At 38.6% G+C, this 19,393-nt stretch overlaps 1 protein-coding gene across 1 annotated transcript in view; it reads left to right on the top strand.

Annotated features, from left to right (window-relative positions):
* Positions 1-2,054: 2,054 nt before the first annotated feature.
* Positions 2,055-19,393, top strand: part of LOC139718692 (ATP-citrate synthase-like) — a 71,703-nt gene continuing 54,364 nt past the window's right edge. The window contains exons 1-3 of the mRNA XM_071630151.1: positions 2,055-2,185; positions 7,732-7,928; positions 18,231-18,353. Of these exons, the coding sequence (XP_071486252.1) occupies positions 7,776-7,928; positions 18,231-18,353 (276 nt within the window). The 5' untranslated portion in view covers positions 2,055-2,185; positions 7,732-7,775. The remainder of the gene's footprint in view (positions 2,186-7,731; positions 7,929-18,230; positions 18,354-19,393) is intronic.

The following is a 19,393-nucleotide window of genomic DNA, read 5'->3' as shown; positions in this document are numbered from 1 at the left end:
GAATTTTTGTTAACTGGGAACACTTCTGCTGTTGTTGTTGTTGGTGGTGGTGGTGCTTTAAAGGCGCGTCATTCAATATTGAATATTTACGCCTTTTATCTCATATATAAAAGAAATTCACACTCATTTTTTCGACAACGGAAAGAATAATAATTTATCATTATTTTAGGATCTTTTCTTAATAACATGTTTTAGGATCTTTTCTTAATAACATGAAGAAAATACACATAATGGTTCTTCAGTTTTGTACATATATATCGTCAAAGAGATTTCTCTTTGGATAATCTTTTTGAAGTTTATTGACTTAAAAAGAGAAGAAGTGTACGCCTGTTTACTATGGTATGAAATTCTGTCCAGGAGCGAGTATGAAAATCCACTTGCGGTGACTTGATTCAATATTCACATCAAATGCGTATGGGTCATGACTATATAAAAAGTCCAAAGTTTAGTTTTCCCCTATCTTACTGATACCTGCACCTCGACGGCTCGCCTCATGCTCTCCCCTGGCCCATTTTTTATCTGATAGATTGTACTTGAAGCGGCCTAAAATTGTGCTAAATTGCCATGAAATTGTGTCACATTGTGGTGCCTCATCAGCTGACAAGAAAAAGGAAAAAAAAAAGAGAGAAAAATATTCTCACATTTTTTTTTTCGCTGCGTATCATGGAAAAAATACACATAGAAATAAACTGTGGTGCAATCGGATTATGGTGCTCAATCACATTGCGGTGCCAAATCGTCCTCGCATTTCTTTCCTACAAATTGTGGTACCCAATCAGCTGAAAAAAAAAGGTCCTCGGGGTTACTAAGTACAATCAGCTGACAAGAAAAAAAAGTAGAAAAGAATAAAAGGTCCTCAAATTATATGCTCTCATCTGAACTCTGGCGCTCAATCGGCAAAACAACAACGACCCCCCCCCCCCCATACACAAACAGGGCCGGCGGAGCGTTTTTAAAAGTGGGGGGGGGGGCACTTCCAGGTTTCATGAGCTAAGAAGTAAAAAAAAAAAAGGTCCTCAGCTCATCTTTCCCCTTCCACTTCCGGGTTTCTTCAGCTAACAAGAAAAAAAAAAGATCTCTATCTATTTCTTTTTAGTGCCACTTACGTAGGCCTACTTCCGGGTTAAAAAAGGTGTGTGTGGGGGGGGGGGGGAGCCCCCACGGCCCCCCGGTTCCGCCGGCCATGACAAAAACAGAGCTTCACAACCTTTTAGTGACAATTTCGTCGACAAATCCATCGCCGGCGCCACGTTTTCAAAAGTGGGGGGGGGGGGGGGGGGTGGGGGCACTTCCGGGTTTCATGAGCTAAGAAGCAAAAAAAAAAAGGCTTTTTCTCTTCCACTTCCGGGTTTATTCAGCTGTCAAGTAAAAAACAAAAAGCCTTAACGCGCTTACACTTCAAGATCTTCAAGGTTTCTATCTACTTCTTTCTAGTGCCACTTAGGCACTTCCGGGGTTTAAAAAAAAAAAAAAAAGTGGGGGGGGGGTGATGACACCTATTGTATTCCTTCGTATGGTGCAAAAGAAGTGGGGGGGGGGGCGAACCCCCCCCCCCCCCATTCCGCCGGCCCTGAAATCAGCTAACAAACAAACCAAAATAAGGTACCGCAGTTGACACCTAGAGATTTCCTTTCTGTAGCAATTATGCTGGAATTATGCCTAGCATAGTGCTAGATTCTCAAGAGTCTAAAATCAAGCCAGGTATTATTAAATTAAGCCTAATCATGGCAAGGCAACTTGGACTTGGATAGAGATTCCCCCGTCCCTTGTCCCCTCAACTTTTCATTTTCAAAATCATCGCCAACCCAAAATCTTCCATGCTTCGCACTTGAGCGGACGGACACCTGCGATCTGAATGCGTGCGTGCGTGATCTCAGCACTCACATCGACTCATAACGTATGCATGCGTTGCATGAGTTACACGAGTAGAGAGGTCAAATGTTGGATCATTCGATCAGCTGAGAAAAGCGTGGTGGCAGCCCAAGCCCGTCCCGATCCCTCGAACTCCGCCTACGCTCACGCTACGTACACGACGACGCGACGTATATGTGCACAACGTGCAGATAGGAGGCTTGCGCTGTGATCCTGAGTGACGTGCAAACGTACGTTTTTGCTGTCCAACTAGGCCGCTAAAAACGTAATCATACCGTGAAAGGAGTAAACCTTATCGATCATCCGTCCAAATGTAAGTGTTAAATACCCCCTCTTCACAAGCAAGTATTTGGTTCTACGTAACGTGCTATGATATTGCTGGAATAGTGAGCAGTTTATTTCTCTCTTTGCTGCGGTGTGGTGGGTATTGGTCCTTCCTACACGTACTTCCCTAAGCCGCCAGCCCAGGGTTTGGGCATGGCCATGGCACGGGCACCCACCTCGCAGCTCGTGTTGTCTGCTAGCGAGCAAGAGAACATGGTGCACACCACTCACTGATCAAATCTAATCGTTTTGCTCTCATCGCAGGGCGGGGGCGAAAACGTGATCAGATGTCATGTCTGTCAGTCCTTTCCCGTTTTTATGCTGGTGTCTTTTTAATGTTTGTCTGCACAGAGTGTTTGCAATATTCTTCATTCTCTTGTGTGTCTTGATGTACCATTGCGTGTACAAATTTGGTAGCAGAAGGGGGGGGGGGGGGACATAAGGAACTCTTTCCAACAGTTCTATCCCATCCCTGGCCCTGGCAATGTACTAGAGTCTAACGTTACAGACTGTTCTTTCGGTCAATCCAGATCTAGGACAGTGAGTGATGACCGTGCAATGGTGACTAACCACTTGGTATATATAATCTGACCTGAGCCTCGTTGAGGCACTGTTGTTCATTCTGTCACTCTGGTTTACCTACCTATGCCTTTGGATACCTATGGAAGATTCTGAATGCAGGCTGAGCCTCTGTATTCAGATCCAGGTCTAGTCCTTGAGATGAGCTGGGTCATGACCAGGTGGCGTGGCGTCGAACTTAAATTTAATGGGTTCATTATCCCAGACTTTATCCAGACCAACTTCAAAACTGAAGACACTGGGTGCATCTATTATTATTTCTTGGTAAACTATTCCATGGTTTCCTGATGCATGTAAAATGAGTTTCTTCTTGTAGTGGTATGTGAACGAAAAATATGTAACTTTTTACTACGTCCTCTTGTGCATTTTTTTATTAAACCCAAATCAGGCACTACTTCCTGATCATATTTATGAAATAATTTAAATTTAAACTCTTAATTCCAGTATTGCCTAGATGTCTATTTACATAAATTTTACTGTAGAAATAGAATGATAGCTTATCAGTTATTTATAGTATACTCCCAAACCAGATTGAAAAACAATAACAAAACAGCAGTTTAGATGTGGATTTAAATGGGATGAGAAAGGAGAGGAGGATGTGACTAGTTTAATAACCCAACTACATGGTGTCTGACAAGTACCCATAGGTGCTACGCTTTCATTGGAACACCCCTGACACAGCTACAAAACGGTTTAATTTTTTCTACATTCTACCACAAATTTTACGTAATATCCACATGGAATAGAATGCATGAACTAGAGTGTGACGTGTGGAATATTAATCCTTAGTGAGTCCTCACGCTATGTCCATTGAGAAAATTTTATAACCGCAAATCCTGACCATCGCCGCACAATTCAAAATACTAGCTTTGAATGATGCAAGTTGTGCTTGTGTGCATGTATGACCGAAAGTGCTCCGTGGCTGTGCAGTGATTGTTTTCGTGGGCTACAAAAGTAAAAGGATCAAGATTAGATTTAAGTAGGTCTGAGTTACTGAATGTGACATACATTGTAATTAATTTGAAATCTGTGACATCGCGCTACTTTAGGCAGGTGTTTCGACTGTGAGTGGTACAGGCCACAGCCCTGTCACAACTTGCTGTACAGTGACAGGGCTGTAGTGACTAGTGAGTAAATACTTAGATCTTTGATGTCATTCTGATCTCGGCTCACTTATTGTCTTCTGCCGGTAGTCTAACGTGATACTGATACTATAGTCTGATGATATGACCTGATGTCTATGCCAATGCAGCAGGATTATTGCTCGATATACAGAACCAGCCTCGTTTTAATAAAAAGCTAAGACAGGAGTTTGAGGTCATTCGCAGGAGGTTTGTTTCTTGATTATTTTATCTTTTCCTTCCATAGTTATGTAACATTGTGTGCCTGCCACACGAGCGCAAGCATGCTGCAGAACAAGGCTGAGATCTCTTGTTGACATACAGCTGTAATCCAGGATGGCTTAACTTAAACATAATTACGTAGGATGACAAAAAGCCCAAGGTCTCTCTTTCCCTTTGGGAATTACAGAACTTATGCATTCTCTTGTGAGTTAATGTTATTTTTGTGGTATGCAAACAATTTATGATTTGTGTGTGTGTGTGTGACTTTGTGATTGATTCTATATCTATAGATACTTAAACCTGAGTCATTCAATTTTGTATTATATATAACACTATGTCCCCGCATGGAATTTGTGTTGTATGTGAATGTTTTGTGTCCAAAATTAATAGAATTGAATTGAATTAATCGAATTCAATTGATTATTCTTGCATATGATTAAAAAAAGATTGTTGAGCAGTATGAACACAGGTCTACATGTATATGTACACTTGTAATACGAGGGGTAGGGAGTTGTGGTTTTTATATTCATTCACATTTGTTTATTATGGTACTCTTGACATGGGAATATGTTATGTTTTGCATCTATTTGTTTTGTAAATTGAGTGAAATGTTTAATAAGTGGAATGGAAATGAGCCCCCCCCCCCCCCCAAAAAAAAAAAAAAAAAAAAGAAAAAGAAAAAAAGAAGAGAAATACCAGTACTGGAAGAAGTAACATTTGAACAAAACAGAACAAACTGATGATGCAAAGTATACAAAGACTTGTTGAGGACCGTTCAACAGGTCTGATCCTACAAATGTACATTGTAAGCTTTGAAAGTTTAATATGTGCCCATATCGTGCCCATCATTGTTTGTTATTGTTTTTTCATTGTTGGTTAAGGGAATAATTTACCATTTGCAGATAAATCAAAATCCAGCATTAGTGCTTCAAAATAGTTCTAAAATGTGAGTTAGGGATAGAAACAACCAATGTAAACAATTGAATCTGTACAATCAATGTTAAGCATTGTTAAATATACAAAACGTGAACAATAGTTACAATAAAAATGTTTCCAGACTAAACCGTCTACAGTTATGGTTTGTTGAGAAAAATAGTGATATCTTCCAGCAAGGCGAGGTCCTTGAATGAATGGAATCCATTGGATGTGATCTGTCAGACAGAAGGTTTGAAATTCCAGCCTGTATCATGATCCCTCTACATATATGTACGTGTATGTGAAAATGTGGCAGATTATAGACCCGCACACAGATCATTTAATTTTCAATTTTTTAATCATTGGAATGGAAGCCTGTCCCGACATACATTAGCCCACCACATGGGCAATTACTGCGAATCTTTGCAACTGATTGACAAATTGCCCTACATCGACGTAAATAAGCACTGAATTGATCAGTGTTTTATGTACGCCCATGATCTTTTATCATGGCTACTACTACAACACTGATCAATTCAGTGCTTATTTATGTTGATGTAGGGCAATTTGTCAATCAGTTGCAAAGAAAAACATCTTGACGGAAGAATTTCATGAATTTGAATAACAAAGCAGTACCCGCTGCATGCTATAAGGATTAGAACCAACACTTGCTGTCGGGCAAAAGCTCGGTGGTCTAGTGGAGATGACGCCTGTCCGGTGATCCTGCTCGAGTATGTACGCCCATGATTTTTTATCATGGCTACTACTAAAACACTGATCAATTTAGTGCTTATTTACGTCGATGTAGGGCAATTTGTCAATCAGTTGCAAAGAAAAACATCTCGACGGAAGAATTTCATGAATTTGAATACTGCGAATCTATTCAAATGTGCTGTCTTACTCTCACAATATATGATATTGTATTCCATGACATAATCATTGCATGACACATGTGGACCAACCACTGGAGTGTACTTGTTGTACACCCACCCCCACCCCCCCCCCCCCCAACATTAACCAGCTACAGTAAACATTAAACCTTAATATTATCAGGACTTCATAAACATACGTTTAAAAAAAAAAAAAAAAAAAATCTCACCACTTTCCTCACCATTTATGAGCAATGTACATTGTACATGGTTGAAAAAAAATATTTTCAGGTTCCCTGTATGATATTCTAAATTCTATTTTTGTGTGTGTGTGTGGGGGGGGGGGGGGGGGGCAAGGGGGATGTACAAAATGTACAAAGAAACTCCTACCCTTATCTGGACTACCAGCTTAACTAAGAGTCTATACCAGCATTTGTCTTTGTATCTTCACAAGAATTTACAGATGCCAGGACATCAATCCTTTTAATACTTCCTTTGCAAACTGTGTACCCACACATACTGTATTTGTTGGGCTACTTGCCATTATAGATTATTTGTCCCCAGAAAAGGGTTTGAGGTTCTTTTCTTCTCAGAAGTTGTCTGAAATGAAAACATTTTGTCTTGGAGGTTCATGCATTACTTGATAAGTTCTGTTTTTGCCCGGTGCTCATGAGTCATCCTTAAAACCTGTCTCCATTTTCCAGGTAAATAGACTGATATTCAATATTTTCTGTTTTGGAAATTTTCTAGTATTATACACAAGAGCCTTTAAAGAAGTGTTTCTTTGTAGTATACATAATGTTTAAACTAAGATAAGTTACTTGGGAGATATTAGACCAGTATTTCAGTTTGTACAACAAACAAGAACGAGTTGACATTATTGCTGTGTACAGCTTTTCTGTTGATGGTGGTATTACATGCTATTTTTGTCAGTGCTTGCAACCTACACTGTATTTATCTTTTTTGTGTGTGTGCATTTGTGTACATGCTTTTGTCATTCACAGGATATGTCACGAGTTTGTGTCATTGTCAATGAATATCAAGCTACAGTGTACCACTACCTGTAGACAAACTCTTTGTTATAAACAGGTTTTGTGGTTTTCATATCAAGATTTGCTCTCTGTGTAGTCATTACAGTGTAAATTACTATAAGAGAAGTGAAGCCGCAAATCATTTTGTAAATTTGTCCCATCTGTGATCCAGATGGGAGAATCTGCAGCTCAAGAGAATCGGGAGTCTCTGAGCAGTTGGGTATCTAATGACAAAAATCAAGTAAATTGAATTTAATCATCCCAAAGACTGCAGTCCTTACGATGTCATAGGGAAATGTATCATGTGATACTACATGTACCTTGCCACATGGATATTTATGCAGAATCTATTAAAAACACAGGATAAACACAACTTTGTCTGCAGGGTAATGTTTCAAGTCTGCTTACCCAGGAATAATCATTTTCTGGATGGTAGCAGCTATAATGCTGAGTGTAATTCTCTTGGTAGGGATGGTGTCATAGTGTTATGATTGTCATCTTGTGTTTTTGTGTAAAACCACAAGGTACTTGAATCATTATTTTTTTTTCAAAACCAAGTATTTGTATAAGCTACAGGTACATGTACATGTATACAGAAGAGGCAATTACATTGTACCTTCCATTTAAAGACCCCCACCCCTCACACTCTGGAAATGAGAGTCAATACATGCATACATGTAAGTAGAACTACTAATGATTTAAAGAAGCCTGTGTTTTTAAATCAAACACTTTTTTCTCCATCTTGAAACTTGTTTCTTCTTATTTTCTACCATTCTTGTTGTTCTTCACCATTTTCAGCTCTTGACACAAGACACCCCCAAAGGAATAACACCCCGTCCAGGATGTCTGCCAAAGCGATCCGTGAGGCAGGAGGGAAGGCACTCCTCAGCAAGCATCTCAAGTCTTCGTCAGTGGCAGCGTTCCGTGGCGCCACGGTAACGGAAGACGTCAAGTGGGACGAGCTGACGACTGCCCATCCGTGGCTTCTAACCGAGGTTTGTCGAGAAGGTTGCAAATTATTTGGTAGGATAGGACACTGACTGTTGGGTGCTATCCCACTGGCAGCATTTACATTAATGTGATGACTACATGGTAGCAAACACACTCAGAAACTGTCCTCCTGTTTGATTTGATTACAATGTATAGAGAAAATACAGCTTGAAATTTTTGCTGTTACCTACAGACTGCGATTGCATACATTTCAAAATGTATGCAGAGTAGATATTAATGCATTGTACTCATCATGATGATTTTCCATCGATAGTGGTCATAAGAAGTTGGAAATCCAGCCAGCCCTTGGCCTTCCCCAGTACGTATGTGTCAAAAACTTGAAACATTGAGTTTGTCCAGTCTGTTTTCCACAGGTCATCATGTTTGCATCCTGTTGTTTTGTGTGAAATCCTGCTACTTTCTCCATCTTGTCAACTTTCACCATCTTGTCAGCTTTCAAGGATACGAATGCATCGAATTGATTGTAAATGGGAAAAGTTCTGTTCAAGACTTGTATACAAGCAGGCTCCTTGTCTATTGATGCATTCAATACTTGTCAGGATTCTTGTTATTGTCATGCCGTGATTACTGGTAAAATTCTATATTAAGCTGATTTATGTCTCATCAAATGACAGGGTGTCATTCTTGTCTGTTGAAAAGACAAACTTCTAGTCATGTTGCCTGAAAGGTTGCTGCATGGAGATAGAAAAATGAAGCAGCGGGTCCGTGCACAGTTTCAGGAAATTGCAGTTATTTGTGTACACAGCTGCAGGTGTGCACTCACTGATGTACAGGACACAATGTTTATTATTAAATGCATGGCATTAGAAGTATGGGGCATGGTGCTATGAAGACTTCACCAATCCTTGATGCAATACACTTAGATTTAAACTTATCTGCTAAGTGATCATTGTAATTGCAATCTTTTGCAGCAAGCATATATGTTGTACACACATTATAAATACATTTGCACATTAGTCCTGAAACGAGAGTTCAACACAATATGAACTCTATGGGAAAATTGTCTCAACCAGTGTACATGAGCAATTAATGTCAAAGCTTTTTACAGGATCATTTAGACTTGGAAATGTAATTGCAATTTATACAAATAGTTATTACTGAATAGTGTGCATACTTTCATGCAATAGAAATTATGCAAGACTTGTGTGCTGAATCCAAACAAATTGTTGAGATAAGATGCATAACGTTGTTGGGGTGACAAAACCTCGTATCTCAAAAATGTCAAATGTTCAGGAGAGCTAAAAAACATGGCTGCCACAACATGTAAGTCAATGGAAACATCCAACTTTTATTTATCATTTGTGACCTTATTTTTGCAGATGGGCATATAAGGATTGGGAATTACATAGTAATGGTTCCTAGCTTCAATATAATGAAGAAAACTCATTTTCACCAAATATTGAGATACGAGGTTTTGTCACCCCACCAACGATAATCATCTTCTCTTTGTTTTACTGTCCTCCTTGAGGAGATCTATTTATAGTTTGAGAGCCAGCTAACTCCATACCAGAGCAGATGCATTCCTGTCATCCATCCCCCTGTACTTCCTGCCGAAAAAAGTGATCGTAAAAGATGCCTTCCTCCCACCTTCCCATCGCTCCTCCTAACTTGATTAAATTCGAGAGAGGTTGCTCAGAGGAGAAGAAAGAGGGAGCAGGCAGTACAGCAAGTTTAATATCCATCATCAGCTGAAATGCTTAACTAAGATGCAGCATGGTCATGAAGACATGATCATATGATTAGAACAAAGTTTGTATTCTTATAAAGCACATGATATTATCTCATCAGTCGGACAGGGTTTACATGGGAATGATCATGTGTATGTTATTACAGTATTATATACACTGTAAACAGGTGACATATACGTATACTGTACATTTACAGTAAGTACGAGGTGAATTTCACATACTGTATTTAAGCTATCATTTTCGCAAATTTCGTGAATCACAGTTGCACTGCGATTTTAACAATATGCAAAAATGTCACTATAACCATGCGCTAGGGTAATAGTGCATTTACAATAGCCTCGGTGTCAATTTGCAAAAACAACATCTTGCGAAAACAACATCTTGCGAAAATGTCTGCCACCTCCTCATTCTTGAAAATAACAGCTTATAAAGTATTATACAGAATTTGTACAGTAGTACATATATGCAGCTTGACTGATGGAATTATGATTTTGTAAAATACTATCTGAAGCAAACATTAGCATTGTAGATTTTTTGAAAAAATGATAAGTTTCTCAAATTCGGTTTTACGTATGATGGCAGTGTGTATATATCGGAAGCTCATTCCGGAGTTGAGGGCCCGTGTGAAAGGAAGCGTGCAATGGTTCCCTTGTCTTATTAGAGTGTACATGTATCTTGATTTGAGGTGGCTGTAAGGTCTGCTGGTGTGTGAGAGAAATGTAGCTAGGATGGATGATGATGGAATGGGACCCTGTGGGACCGGGATAAATCCCGGGCGACATCGTCGTCCGACAGTCAAGGTGCGGGATCCAATTAGGGAGGATGAGCTGCCGATGCTGCAGGAGACGGCCAAGTCAGGGTGATGAGCACTCGACGCTTTCTCTGATCTCTTCTTCTCTCCATCAATCTTGCCTTCCATTTCACTCCTCCCCTCATCTTTCTTTCTCTCTTCCCCCCCCCCCCCATTCTCTGTTACCTTCTCTCTCTTCCTTTCTTCTCTTTCTTGGTTTATTTTCATTCATTCTTTTCTCTCCCTCTCCTCTCTTTCTCCCTCCCTCTATCACATTTTCTCATTCCCTTCTCTCTTTTATGTCATATATTTTATATCTCTTTTTTTCCCTCTCCTTCCCTTCATCCTCTTCCCTGTCACCTTCCCTCTCCTTCAGTTTATCATGGTTTTTTTCTCTCTCTCCCTGTCATCCTTTCTTTCTTCATTTTTACTATTTTCTTTCTTGTTGTTTTCTCTTTCCTTTTTCTCCTTTCTCCTTTCCTCTCCTTCTACCTGTGTCACTTTCTCTCAATACTCTTCCATTTCAGTCTCTCTCTTCTCCTTTCTCCCTCTCTCACGGGGGGGGGGGGGGGGGGGGGGGGGGGGGAAAGAGGTTATATGTTTACATCTCAACTTTGTAATAACAACAACTGACTTCGTACTTGGCAATGGCAAATCATATTTAGCACAAAGCATACTGTAAACAAGATATTTTCGAGGCATGAAATTTTCACAAATTGGAGGCGACGGCCTGTTCCATGACATGAAATTTTCGCGAGTTGCCACTAACATTTAATGCATATAGTGTAGACAAGAACTTTTGTGTGCATAAATTTTGATTTCGCGAATCTTGGCTCTCGCGAAATTCACGAAATTAAAAAGCACGCCAACATTCCTCGTTTTACAGTATGTCGTTTACAGTTGCATTAATGGAAGAAATGTGTATATATTTCTTAGCTTCATAGCATTCTACAGTATCTTCTTTAATGTTGTATGACAATACAAAACTCATACTATTTAATGATAGTCTGTATGCACACACATGAGTGCATAGCATGCACATACAGCAATGCAAATACACATTCTGGCAATGTTGTCACTGGCAACCATCAACGTTCTCAACTCAATTGCTGTTGTTGTCTGAATGGAACTGAGCAGGTGTGCATAATTTGCAAAGAAATGTTTGTAGACAGTCCATGGCTGTATGCCATCAGAAGTCCATTTAACAGTGGATCACTCGCGTGTTTGAAGTTATCATATTGCCATGGAAGAGCAAATTTTGTCAGGCTGTGCCTTTCTTCCGTCTCATCCTTACAAAATGCAAATACTGCCCTGGATATTCCCACTGGATGCAGCACTATTTGCCAACAGTGTTTGTCCCGGATAGTGTTTCACATGCTGCTCTCTAAACCATTCTTGCCTCGGGATGTAAATTTATAGTCTCCTGTGTAGAAGTTAGAACTCGGTATTCAAGACTTGCATGCTGATAGGGTGCATACTTGTGCAGCTTGCTTGTCATATTTAAATGCCAAAGTTTATCCTGAGGCAGCACAGTTTTTACTGGTGGGGAGATGGGAAGCAGAATTTTCCTAATGCTATATTAAGTCTGATATCTTGTAAGAACAGACAGAGTGAATGTGATCATACTTCAAAATTCTAACAAAGAGATGCCAGATATTATGAAATTATGAAATTAAAAAAAAAAATCACCTAAATGATTTGTAGGAATAAAGGATGAGGGTCTTGGAAGGTTATCTACCTTCTAGTTTCTCTTTATTGTGTGTAGAAAAGGGAGAGGGGAGGACTTAAAATTCAAACAACTGTACTGTAAAAAGATTGCTGGATTAAACTAGAGCATTATTAGTATACTATTTGTATGAACAACTATGTTGTTATTATGCCATAAAACTTCTAATGCATCTTAGAGAAAAAGTACCTTATTCCAGAACCTATCCCCCACCCCCACCCCCCCCCCCACCCCCCAAAAAAGAAAAATCACATAAAACAACCAAAACAAAAACCCTGATCAGCTAAGTTGGCCCAAAATGCATATTTTGTAGGCTTATTGGAAATAAGTCTTGTGCATATTTTTTTAAGGCTTTTGTGAAGTAGGGCCACATGTAGGTTTGCAGAGTGCAGAAGAAGCAGATTTGAGGAAACCAAGTGAATGTGAAATGCATTTTTAAAAAAACAGAAGAAGATAGGAGGGGGAGAAGACAATGCAAAAATATGACTCAGAAAATTTAATAATCTGCTTGTCTACTCTTGCCTGGCTGCTGAATGTCAAAGGATGTTGTGTGCCATTCATTTTGGCTGGAGCACTCAGTTCATTCGAGGAACACTGAGTAGTAATGATCATGGAAAAGGTTCCTAGATTCAGAGTAACAAATGAGATAGTGACGAGTGGCGATGCAACGAGTGCGTGCATGGGTATGCGGGAGCAAGATTTCGAGTTCGGTAACAGGTATTGATAAATTCAATTCCCTGGGAGGTTGCAGCATGCACGGACGGCGGCGCTGGAGTGTCGTGGCGGTCGTGGCAATCTCGTTTGCAGAAAACCTAATTGATTCTGCCGAGCACCATCTGACATTTTGGGATGTTTACAGAGCGCGCATGATACGAGGGCGACGTCGGTACACCGTATAGGATGTCACCCAGCTATGAAAAACTGAGTGCTCACTCTTCAGAATTTAAGTGGCTGGCAGGTTGCAGAGTGAATATCATTAACAAGAACTCTAAATTTGCATACCTGCATTTATCTCAGCAGGGAGCAAGCAGAATTTAATGAAATATACATCTACAATGTTGTATTCAAGCTCTTAGGGAACAAGTGCAGCTTATCATAACAATTGAAATGCACTGAATAAAAGTGGAAAATTCCTATAGATCCATCTTTACGTAACACAGAGTACAGGAATGTGAAGTGTGTGCCTGAATGCCTAAATTACCACTTGTAAAAATATGAAATTGATTTTGCCATAATTTTGTGTATTGATGATAGCATGAGTTGTAAATCTATGGAAACATACTTGTAGAGCGCAATACAACAGGTGGCATACATTTTGTACTAACACCTACATTGTATGTGCTGTATTTGAAAAGTCATTATAAATTGACGATTACAAAACAGGTAAAAAAATAAATATCTTGTGTGACTGACAACAATCCACAATCATCTTGTACTCAGTTACAGGTTTCACTATTAAAAAAGAATTTTGTTGCAAAGATATTGAAGTTATCAGTCACCTTGATGTCGTATGATTTTCCTTTGACATTATCAAATCTTGGATGGTAAGTAAAGATGTTTCGTGATAAAGAATTCAAACTAGAAAATCTTTAAAAACCATGTGAGTCAGTGTGATGAGTTCTGTACAAGTTTGTTTCAATCAGAGAAAGTAGACACTCCCCGAGTACACTGAATTCTGTGGAAATCAGACTGTTCTTTGGATGTATTATACACACAGGGTACCTGATTCACATGTTGTCAGTACGATACCAGTATGACCGTCATGTGTACCAGTACCTTACATCAGTCTCGTAGTTAGGGGATGAAAAGAGACACACATGCTGGTAAAAATTGTACCCACCCTTCAGCATACACTTCCTGTCAGTTCTGAAAAGCTGAATGAACAGTCAGATTTCTGCTGGCACTCTGTGTCCCGTCTCACCAAAATTAGGCAATGAAGGTAGTGGATATGTACTGAGTTCAGGAAAAGGCCTGGTACTGCTACAATGTTGATATGAGGTCACAAGATGACTTTCACATTTCTAAAAGGAAAAAGAAATCTACAGGTACAGTATTCTTAAAGGGATGGTACAGTATTGGTGGAGATGAAAATTGGGCTTTTAACTTTTTGCGAGATACCAAGAAAACACATGATTTGAATAGTACAGAGCATACCATTTAAAGAGGAATTCAAAGTTTACTTGATGAAAATCGGGTTTGGAATGACTGAAACATCCAAAAACAAAGTAAAACAAAGTGATCGTAATAAAGTGTGGGTCCCACGCTTTATTGGAATCGCTCTTTTTTGGATATCACAGCCATTTCAAAACCAATTTTCATCAAATAAACGTTGAATTCCTCATAGAATTACATGCTCTTTCATATTTCACAAGAGGTTTCTCATTATCTCACCAAAAAATGTTCGAAACCTGAAATTAGGTCTCAACCAAAACTATACGATCCCTTTAATTTACCATGTGTTGGCACATAGTTTTCTCTCATGGCAGCTTGCCTTTAGGAAATACTGAAAAACTTTCCACTGTATCTTTATAAAGAGAACCTTTTCCTACATGTATGTAGGAGTGTAATTCTGGCATCTGTTGGGATGGTCACCCAATCTGCACCCTTGCTGCCTACCCCTTGCAGACACCTGAGAATGCAGATGATGCAATTTGAGTGCCTTTAGTCTGGCATCTGGATTAAGATTATCCGCATTTCTGTTGCGTGCCGTACTATTATCCAGATGACAAGCCAAAGAATGATAAAGCCTTCTTTGATACAAATGCTTTCCAAGACGTATTTGGATGAGTCCAGTCAAAAGAAAGCTTGATTTCCCTCATGCATACTGTGTACACACTAGAGTATTGATGAAAATATGAGGGTCATTTTAAAATGGGTGTGCTTATGAAAGAAGTGCAGATTTTGTATGAAAGACTATTGTGGATGTAATAATCCCTTAGTCTTATGCATTAATTTGGATGCTGATAAATGAACCTGAGATACCTGGTTGAAAGATATAGGAGATAAATTGAAAAAAGAAAATGACTGTTTGCTGTATGTATACTGACAAAACCAGTAACTGACACACCAAGTGTGGTTTTTTTTTTTGGCCTCCTTATCTGCATTATTCATGCATGCTATTGAAAGCACTACCCAGGTATTATTGCACTGTTTTTACTTAAAATTTGAATTTCAAGATTTGACCAATATTTGTGAAATTCATAGCCCGTGAACGTATAGCCCCCAACACTGATGTGTTGTATTGATCACAACCAAATTGAGAAATCACTTTTTTTTCTCTTGAAATAAAGTAATGATTTCTATCAATGTGGTTCAGGATTGCGAATTTGATCAGTCACAAAAATTGCCTTTCAGTGTTTGTTGTCTCAATTTAATATGTGAAATATGCTCATAATGACAGACACTGCCCACACAGTGCATTATGAGTGGAAATAGACAACTGTCATTTACAAGGAAAGAACTCAGTCCAATTTGAAAGCGGATTGTACTTGTACTCTTTAATAATCTTGTCATGTGTACAAGACTGTAAAACTTACAAAAGTGTAGGCCTGTGTTTCCTCTTAAATGTCAGAAAGTGAAAATGAAGCAAGCCAGTTGACCACTTCCATGTTCAACCGTTCTTTCAACTTCAAAAAAAAAAATAGAAATAAAAAAAGCCAAAGAAAAAAAAGTGCTCAGGGTATTCCCAGAGTCTAGTGTTCAGAGGAAATTACCAGCCTGCTATACAAGTTTGAATCATGGTTTAATTTTTAAGAAAAACTTGCCAGAAATTATGTTATTCAAAATGGGCGACTTCTGCAGCAGTTCTTGTGTACAAGTTGTTGACTGTGTGGGAGAGAATTGTAAGCTGAAGCATAGTGACTCTTGATAAAATCTCACTGAAAACTCTTGTGTGCTTAGCTTAACTTTACTACCTTCAATATTGTTTTGTGGGACTTGATTACTTTTCATTCAAAAACTACACGGTATAAAATAGATTCCATAATTAGAATATCTTTAAGCAGCTGAACTGGGTCAAGTTATTAAATCAATGTCTAGTTTGATTACTGCAGTAGGGAAGAGCTTAGTTTTACCATCATCACCAGATCAACATTTACACACACTGTTCAATATGTGACTTCAAGTACTAGGGTATACAAAGCAATATATTCATGGCATGACATTTTCATGAATTGCCACTGGTATTCAATGCATATTGAAGACTTGAAACTTTTGTGTGCATTTTAATTTTGCGAATCTTGACTGTCATGAAATTTGTGAAATTGAAATGCACATGAACATTCTTGTTTTACAGTAGTGCATATAATTTGTGTTTGCTGTAAAACATTTTTTTTTTGCAATGTTTTTAATTAACAAATTATCAATGTCAATATAACGCAACAAATTAGGTATGGCTATAGGTAGACACGAACAAGGACAGGAATGTTGATAGTATAGACAGTTTGAATACTAAAGGCATCTAAAGAATCGGCATCATTACTTCTGGTTGGAAAGCATAGAAAACAAAGCAAAGCGTGATACTTGTAGTTTAAAGGGACTGTACAGCACTGGTTGAGGTGGGGATTCATGGTTTTCACATTCCTAAGTGAGATAATGAGAAACCTCTTATGAAATATGAAAGAGCATGTAATTTTAAGAAAGATTCAACGTTTATTTGATGAAAATTGGTTTTCAAATGGCTGAGATATCCCAAAAAGTGATAATAATAAAAGACTACATGCCCCAACTTTATTAGGATCTCTTTGTTTCACCTTGTTTTTGGATATCTCGGCCACTTCAAAACCGATTTTCATCAAATAAACTTTTGATACCCCTTAGAATTGCATGCTCTTTGACATCTCATAGAGTGGTTTCTGAATATCTCGCAAAATGTTAAAAGCTAAATCCTCACCTCTACCAGAACTGTACACACCCTTTAACACGATCATGGGAATGATTACAGTGGCTGAAAGCAAATTAAAATTGGATCTAGCTGAAGTGCTAGTAATAGAAAGGGAATGGTGGCTAGATACTGTCTAACGAGGGAAGTTAAGCCGCCCTACTCGCACATAAATTAAGCTAAAAAATCAATCAATTCATTGGGAATACAGACCCAGACGGCAGCAGTGTGTGTAATTACAGTGATAATCCATGTAGCCTATAGGAGTATGTTAGTCCAGACTGTGATGTATGCATTGTGCACTAATGCATCGAGCTGATTATGTGCATTCTGCTCTGCTCGTACCATGTACAGCGTCAAAGTGGAATGATTATTGCGTTAGATTTCATAAAGCCCTCGTCTGTTCATTCTGATTGACCTGTCGGGATGATTTTATCCATTTTGTGTGGAGCCACCATGTACCATAGCCGACACACATGAAATATGCTGCACGTATAATTGTCTGCTAGATCCTGGCACAGATGCAAATGTCAAGATAATATATATTCCATGTTTATGTTTTTGTTACTGAATTCTTAATCTCCAGTAATTTAATTTGAATCCAGTAACCATATCTGAATTTTAACTTGTTTCTTGATTTGCCTTTTAATTCTTTTTTTTTTCTCTTTTGTTCTTTTTTCTCCAGAATATACTGTGTGCATATTATTGATAAGGTTCTTAGTTAGGGGCCCATTGTATGCTTATTATTAAGTGTCAATTATCTTCAGTCAGAATTGAGTAAAACATTGAAAAAATAGAAAATAATATGCCAGGTTCTTCTTAGGTGTGAAAAGTGTTACTACTTCTATACAAATTTTGTTTGTTCTCTATCATGTTTGATTTGTTTGTCATATTGCTTGATCTGGGCTCTGTTTTATCAAAAGATATATTTATAATCGATTTTAAATTTCTTTAACTCACAGGCTGCCATAGACTTAGGATAGAAATGAACTATATAATCAATTATAACTCTTCATAAAACAGGGCCCAGATCTTAGTATCCCCTAGGGGTGAATTATTTTTCAGTAGAGCCCCTTGTATTTATTTTTCAACAACAAAAACAACACTCACAACAACAACAAATTTTGTCAAAGTAGTAATTTTGAATTGAACTGAAAATAGTAAACCTCTGTCGTCGTTGGTTTTATATTTCGTCTCCACCAGCGTCTCGTCGTGAAACCCGACCAGCTCATCAAGCGAAGAGGCAAACTTGGCCTGATTAAGGTCAACGCAGATCTCGCCGGGGTCAAAGAGTGGCTCTCAACACGACTCGGACATGACATCGAGGTGAGATGCTTGATGAAAAGTCGCTCTTCAAAATTTACTTTTTAATTTTGTAGAGCAGAAATTATCCGTGGTACAGATACAAAAAAAAAGTCATCCTTTCCTCACTCTTCCTTCCTCTCTTCCTTTGTCTTTCTCTCCATCTCTCTATCTTCCTCTCTTTCTCTCCCCCTCTGTCTTGCTCTATTTTTTTTTTTTAGGGGGGGGGGGGGTGGGGAGGGAGAGGTAAGCGTTTGAGCAAAAGGGAAGTACTGTGTGTGTGTGTGTGTGTATGTGTGTGTGAGTGTTAGCAAAAGACTTCTCAGCTCTGCAATGGTTGGTAGCTTGACACAAAAAGCTATGCGGATTCAGCTAATGAGATAAAAGATTTGACTGGTATGAACTGTCCAAACTAATCTCGCATTTGGAAAATCTCCATGAAATCTTGCTCCCTTCTTTTATCCCCCCTTAACAAAGTAAGATGTCTGCATATACTAGCGTGGGTAACTCAAATGTCAGAAGCACATTAACCTGTAATGAAGATGTCATTTCCGTTCGACTGTATAATACATATTAAATGATTTTTGGGATTTGAAAAAAAAGGAAGATATTTGATGCTTGGCTGCAATGTAGGATTAATATTGTGCATTCTTTCGTGATACAGAATTTCTTGTGCAAGGAGCCCAAAGAAAAAATCACCTTTTGGCTTTAGAGTAGCGTAGTGTTTGTAATCATTCTCATTGTATTGAATTAGAGTGCATATTGCTAAACCTTGAACTGTATTTATACATTGTACCATATGCTCCTAATATATTCGGCTTCATCCCATACCAGCATATAATGATATTAAAGGGGATGGCTAGTAACTGATCAGTGGGAATCAGTGGGAATGCTGAGGGATGATTGTTCCAATCCTTGTGGGATTCATTTAAGAGTACATTATATATCTACTGTTGTGTGAAAATTATTTGCTTCAGAACGGTCTCATATTCAAGTAATGTGCAGATTAATGCCCCGTCACTGACCAGGGACGCTTACCTGGAAACATTAAACTGCACATTACT

Source organism: Diadema antillarum, unplaced genomic scaffold (genome assembly GCF_040938485.1).
Source record: "Diadema antillarum isolate AM-2024a unplaced genomic scaffold, OU_Dant_1.0 scf00000099, whole genome shotgun sequence".
Lineage (NCBI taxonomy): Eukaryota > Metazoa > Echinodermata > Echinoidea > Diadematoida > Diadematidae > Diadema > Diadema antillarum.
This window is presented reverse-complemented; position numbering and strand designations above follow the sequence as displayed.